This window comes from Sitodiplosis mosellana, unplaced genomic scaffold, assembly GCF_009176505.1.
Source record: "Sitodiplosis mosellana isolate CC-2019 unplaced genomic scaffold, AAFC_SMos_1.0 Smas_scaffold_3434, whole genome shotgun sequence".
Lineage (NCBI taxonomy): Eukaryota > Metazoa > Arthropoda > Insecta > Diptera > Cecidomyiidae > Sitodiplosis > Sitodiplosis mosellana.
In genome coordinates, this window is record NW_022598676.1 from 16,012 (window position 1) to 23,230 (window position 7,219).

The following is a 7,219-nucleotide window of genomic DNA, read 5'->3' on the forward strand; positions in this document are numbered from 1 at the left end:
CATTCATCGACACGTGGCTCACTGAGCCGCAATCCAATGAGTTTTCGATCGTAGTCTTCGCCAAATTGCCTTCTTTAACATCAGCACTACATTTTTTCATATGTGAGCGCAACCCAGAAAACGTTAAGAAGGTCTAGTTACATGAATAATTTTCGAAATCATGTAAACATTTGATAGTTGATAACTTGTCTCTGATGGTGTGAACAGTTCGCAAATGTTTGAAAGCAGTTGTAAGTTCAGTAAATTTTTTGTTGCACTCGTAACATTTATATTTCTCCATGTCCGAATTATATCGTTTGTAACAACACAAAAAATGTAAATAATTATCAAACTGAATATCATTGAAGTTGGCAGTAAAATACAATAAAATTCATTATATTTTTTGTGATTTTATACGGATAAAAAATAAATAATTTGAATGAAACTTCGTTGACTCAAACACAAGATACCATACACATTGACATCAAACACATTGACTGTGCGTTGACAGGTTGTTTGACTTTGTTCGAATGAGACTTCATTCGAAACTTGGTACGTTTGACATTTATCCAAAAGATGGCGCGATCCCTCTCAAATGAAATGAAGTCTGATTTGTTATTTTGTTTGATAGATTTATTGAATTATCTTCACAAATTTCATGTATTTTCTTATAAATAGGGAAAAAGACAAAAATTATCTCACAAAGTGGTTAAACTTTTATTTTCTCCTATAATGGGTTGGACTTTAACCGAATTTGGTCTCTGTGCAGTTATGACAAATTAATTTGTGATGATGACAATGAAATTAATAACTATCCCAGAGAGTTTTTAAATTCAATTGCTATTAGTGGTTTGCCACCGCATAATTTATCGTTGAAAATAAATTGCATTGTTCTGTTGATCAGGAATTTAAATACTTCTCAGGCTTTAGTGAACGACACAAGAATGAGAGTTAAATGTATGCATCATAACACTATCGATTGCGAAATTTTAACTGGAGTTGCGCGTGGTAAGCGCATTTTGATTCCGCGAATAAATTTAACTTATTCCGGTTCAATACTTCCTTTTGATTTTCAAAGGACACAATTCCCAATAATCCCTGCTTTTGCAATGACCATCAACAAGCTGCAGGGCCAAACTTTCGATAGAGTTGGTGTCCTTCTGCGACAACCTGTGTTCACGCATGGGCAACTTTATGTCGCCGCGAGCAGAGTTAGAAGTTTCGATGGCTTACGATTTTTCCAAGGTTTAAATTTTCCCATCCGCTCGATAGAGCCTCCATAGATTGAATCGAAAGAATTTTTCAAAAGAGACTCTTTCAAAAGAATCTTTGCAACAATTTTCAATATTCTGCTACATATTACGGCTGTAAACTATATTCAAATGATTGGTTTTGATTTATATTTTAATACTATGAAGAAAAAAAACTAAAAAAATTGATTTGTATTAAATTTTATTGAAATTATTGATTTCATTAAAACGATCATTTTGACTGTACAGTTTTCACTGGATGGCAGCACTTATTTAGTTTTAAAAACGTTCAATTGACAGTATACTGTGCGACATGGAGAAACAGAGGCAACACGCAACACACACTCGGACTCACCATAGTGAGTGTGAGTGTGTTCGTGAGCTAAATGTTTGTCGTTGTCACACAGATTCACACAGATAGGGTTACATGGTATCGTCCATTTTTGCAACATCATTTTAGCAAAACAATGTCATTCTAGAACTTTCGTTTCATAGCAGCCATTTGCATCACAAGCAGACCGTTCATACAATAGTTTTAGTTTTTGTAGCAATTTACTTTTTTCATCACCACGTTTTTGCATTTCCGCACGGTTAGATCTCAGATTTTGCAATTTATTTACAAATCGGTTTAGTCAAAACAATTTCACGTACATTTCATCCAAGAATAAAAACCACACAACTCACATTGATTGTGTTCGGTGAAAGAGTTTGATCACTTTGAATTGCGCATTATTGTACGGTTTTTTCATATTGTTACCAACCCAATTCGAACTGAGATCTCTGCATACAAATCATTTTGCATTAAATTACACGAAAAGAAGTCGAGTGTTGTTTTATTTTTAAACTAAGCGGCCGAACATTGTCTCCGACACAAACATTTTGGTGGCCCATGGGAGGATAAAATCGAACAAATTCACGGACACTCGATCAGTGAAAAAATAAAAATAAAATCGTTTGACATTTTACCGTAATTCGTGTAGTGCAATAAAATGAGTGATACAGAAGGTGCACAATCGACAATGCCAAGCGTTGCACACTTGGTGAAATTGCAACGGGACCGTCTCAAGTATGTGGAAGGGATCTTGACGAATTTCGAAAAAACTGCCGAAGTTCGACGGACAAAGGCATATTTCGCCTTGAAAATAACGCAATGCCAAAACACATACAAAGAGTTTTTCGATACGCATAAACAAATTGTGTGCTCTAACCTCGATGCTACGGATGAATATTTCGCAGACGAAATGGCACTCATGTTCGAGGAAAAATATGTGTTATCTTATAGTGCAATTCAAGATGAGCGAGAGGAGAAATTTGCACCGTCCGAACCGATTCCAACGGGATCGCAGGCCTCAGCGCAACACATTGTTCAACGAAATCATTCCAGTGTGCAATTGCCATCGATTGAAATGCCTAAATTCTCGGGCAAACACACCGATTGGCCGAGTTTCAACGACGCATTTATTCGTTTAGTGCATCAAAACCTCTCATTGGATGCAATTCAGAAATTTAATTATTTGAAACAAGCATTGCCACCGAATCACGATAGAGACATTCATGAGATGCCGTTAACCGACGCTTTCTATCGAACCGCGTGGGATTTGCTCGTTAAACGGTACAACAGTCCACGAATTCTATACATGCACCATTTGAACACACTCTACGCGTTGCCGGTGCTACAAAAGGAACGTTCAGTCGATATCAAGTCGGTGTTGAACGCAGCAAATGTTTGCATAACGGCATTTCGGCGTCTGAATATTCCAATCGATGACTGTGACCATTGGATTGCCCATTTGATCGCGACCAAATTGCCGACTGAAACACATCACGATTGGGAGCATCATTGGGGCAGCCACAGTGAAATTCCAACATTTTCCGACCTTGAAAAATTTCTTAATGACCGTTTATTCACTTTAGATGCAATTGAGAGCCGAGGTACCGTACACTCGGTGTCGATGATGAAACCCGTGCATGACTCACACAAAGTCTCGAATACACATGCGAATGACTCGAAACAAATGAAATGAAACAAGAATTTTGAACGGAAATCGTTTCACACAACAACGGCTCGCAACTCAAACACCAATGGAAACAGTAATCCGACGGAGAATTGTCCAGTGTGTAACGGCACTCACGTTGTTCGCCGTTGTCCAACATTCATCGTGAAAGATTGCTTCGAAAGAAAGGCACTCGCTGATCGTCTAAAGCTTTGCCTCAATTGTTTGAGCCGCCAACACCTAATTGCACAATGCGGTAGCGCCAAGAACTGTCTTCAATGCGGCCTACGGCATCACACAATGCTGCATTTTCCCGTTACTTCATCGAATAGCGCTGCGAGTTCAACGAATAACGCCGCGAGTTTCACAAATACCGCCGTTCCAGGGAGACCAGCACCAAATCAGGCGAGTAACTCATTTTCAAATCCTGAAATGCGAACACTCGCAACAAATGTTTTTTCGACCATTCATGCTCCAAAATCTGTCTTGCTCGCGACAGCTCTCATCCCAGTGGAAAACGTGAAAACCGGTAAAGTCACCGTTTTACGTGCACTCATCGACGACTGTTCAGAAGGCACGATTATATCTGAGCATGCCACCAACGTTTTGGGTCTTCGACGAACATCTGCCATCACCGAAGTCAACGGCGTAGGCCAAAACCATGCTGGAACTAGCAACGAAATAGTTCAATTTGCATTGCGATCCAATGTACATCGAGATTATCGAGTTTTTGTCGACTTAGCCATCGTAATGAAAGTCGTCACATCTGATTTGCCAAGCCGACGGGTTACGCCCCAAGATTGGCCACACATTCATGGATTAGTGTTAGCTGATCCAACTTACTTCGAACCAGGAAAAATTGATCTGCTCATCGGCTCAGAATGGTCTGCATCGATCATGTTACCAGACACACGCATCGGTCAACCAAATCACCCAATCGCTCGAAATACATACTTTGGGTGGATTTTGCATGGCCAGACAGCATCAATTTCCAAACCCAATTCAGCTAACAATCAAAAGGTCACCATACGGACTCATCACACGTCCATAGATCTCAGCTCATTATTTCACGACTTCATCGAAGCTGAAAAAATACCGCAAGAGAAATCGCATACCGAAGAGGAAAAATGGTTTATGGATTTCTTCAAACAAACGCATCATCGTCAACCCAATGGAAAATACATGGTGCGTCTTCCATTCAAATCATACAATTTAGGGCGCTCACATCAAATTGGCGTGAATTGGTTTCATCGTTTGGAACGCCGTTTCAATCGCGTGGAAGGTTTGCGAGAGCGCTACGAAGCAGGTATCAATGAATATTTTCAACTTAATCAAATTATACCTGCTCCATTCCCAGAACAAGCATACGTCACTCACGACGACAATGGAAATGTAATTGTTCGAGCGTGCGTTTTACCACACCACGCTATCATCAAAGAAGACAGTCTCCCCACGAAGACTCGAATCGTTTTCAATGCATCGGCAAAAACGTCCAACGGTCGCTCCTTGAACGAAAACTTATGCATCGGTCCTGCACTGCAAAACGAATTGCCCGCTGTAATTCTCAACTGGAGATTGTACGAATTTGTTTTCACCGCAGACATTCAGCGCATGTATCGTTGCATTGATATGCACCCTGACGATGTACCATATCAACAAATTTTATGGAGAAACGATTCGGGTGAGTTGCAAACATTTTGCCTAACAACCGTAACATTTGGAACAGCACCAGCCCCTGCGATTGCTATCTCGGTGATGCACCAGATTGCCAATGATGAGAAGGAGAATTTTCCGCTCGCCGAATCGATTCTAAAGCAAGAAATGTACGTCGACGATGTACAATCTGGCGGGCATTCGATCGAAAGTGCCTTAGCTAAACGAGATGATTTAATCGCTGCACTCAAATCAGCGGGTATGGAGCTGCGGAAATGGGGCAGCAACCATCCATCGTTATTATCATCGATTCCAATTGAACATCAATCCATAAATTCAGCGTTAGAGTTCAACACGGACGAAACCGTCAAAACGCTCGGAATGATTTGGCAACCTGGCGCCGATCAATTCAAATACAAACTCCGATTTGAACCAGCAAAAATTGCGACGAAACGAGCTGTTTTGTCAACAACTGCTCGCCTCTACGATCCGTTGGGTTACATCGCACCGGTTGTGGTCGTTGCAAAAATCATTCTCAAAAGCATCTGGGGCCATAACTCATCAACTCACAATGATGCTCAATCGAACCAAGAGACAGCATTGAATTGGGACGACGTTTTACCAGAATCGCTCAACGAACTTTGGAACAAATTTCTGGGGGAATTGCCTGACATCGAGAAGATATCCATACCAAGATGGATCCAATTTGCGCCGAATCAAATTCAATCAATCGAGTTACATGCATTTTGTGACGGCGCAACATCAGCATATGCAGCAAATGTGTACATACGAATGCAGTACAGCAATGGATTGGTACACACGCATCTACTCATCGCCAAAAGCAAGGTAACTCCAACCAAACCATTAACCATTCCACGAATCGAATTGTGTGGAGCTGAACTTGCCACTCGATTAGCAGTTTGGGTAAAATCAAATCTTCAGATCTCAGTCGATCAAATTCCGATTTATTTTTGGTGTGACGCAACGATTGTGTTACATTGGATTCATGGAGACATCTCACGTTGGAAAACGTACGTTGCAAATCGAATTAGTAAGATTTTATCATCAACGTCACCCAAACAATGGAGCCATGTTGGCACTCACGATAATCCTGCCGATTGTGCCACTCGTGGATTGACACCGACACAGTTATCCAAGTTCGATTTGTGGTGGAAGGGACCGGATTGGTTAGTCAAATCAAAAAAGGACTGGCCTACATTCAAACCGGGCGTCATTAGCTTCAGTGAGGATTTGGCAGAAGTAAAGTCATCCGAAATTCATGTTCATGTGAGCATTCAAACCGAATCGATTATGTTTCTGTATTCATCGTTATACAAATTGATTCGGGTCAACGCATGGATTCGTCGATTTCGTCACAACGCACTCAACAAATTGAAACGAATGCAAGGAGAACTGACCGTAGCAGAAATCCAATCCAGTTTGTTCCAGTTGGTCCGTCTCGTGCAAGCGGAAGCATTCGGTAAGGAGATTAAATGTATTTCCAATAATGAACCTTTACCCAAGAAATGTAAAATTAGCGGATTAGCACCATTTTTGGATGAACAAAATATTGTCCGTGTACGGGGCAGATTGCAACGCTCCAATTTACCGTATCGTCAGCGCCATCCAATAATTTTGCCTCAAAACCATCATTTCACCACACTGGTTATCGACGATGCACATTCAAGTACATTGCACGGTGGAACGCTCGTCACACTCACACACATTCGTGGGTGTTTTTGGATTGTAAAAGGGCCGACATGCCGTTCGGTCACGTATTCGCAAGTGTGTCACCTGCTTCAAAGCAAAACCAGAAACAACAACACAATTGATGGGAAATTTGCCGTACAATCGCGTTAATCCACCTCATCGACCGTTCTTAGCCACTGGAGTGGACTTCACTGGTGCAATTGAACTCAAAGCATCCAAATTTCGTGGCAATACGACGTACAAGGGATACATTGCTCTGTTCATTTGCCTCGCAACCAAAGCTGTTCACCTCGAAGCAACGACGGGAATGACAACTGAACATTTTTTGTGTGCATTGCATCGTTTCATCGGACGTCGAGGCAAGCCTCGTGATATGCACAGCGATAATGGCACCAATTTCGTCGGCGCCGAGAAAATCGTCGGTCATAATTCATTTGTAGACGCTATCAACAAAGACATTGTGCCAAAATTGTCAATGCAAGGCATTCAGTGGCATTTCAATCCACCACATTCGCCGAATTTTGGAGGACTTTGGGAAGCCAACATCAAATCGCTCAAATTCCACTTGAAACGAATGATCGATGGAACACGACTCACATTCGAAGAGCTCACAACTGTCTTGGTACGAATTGA

The 7,219-nt window shown here is 41.3% G+C and overlaps 1 protein-coding gene across 1 annotated transcript; it reads left to right on the plus strand.

Moving 5' to 3' along the window:
• Nucleotides 1–3,523: 3,523 nt before the first annotated feature.
• Nucleotides 3,524–7,208, plus strand: LOC129571809 (uncharacterized; the record flags this gene model as incomplete). Its single annotated transcript, XM_055451657.1, has 2 exons — nt 3,524–6,454; nt 6,630–7,208. Coding segments are annotated over exons 1-2 (3,510 nt in total), but the record flags the coding sequence as incomplete, so codon positions are not given.
• Between the last annotated feature and the right edge of the window lie 11 nt (nt 7,209–7,219).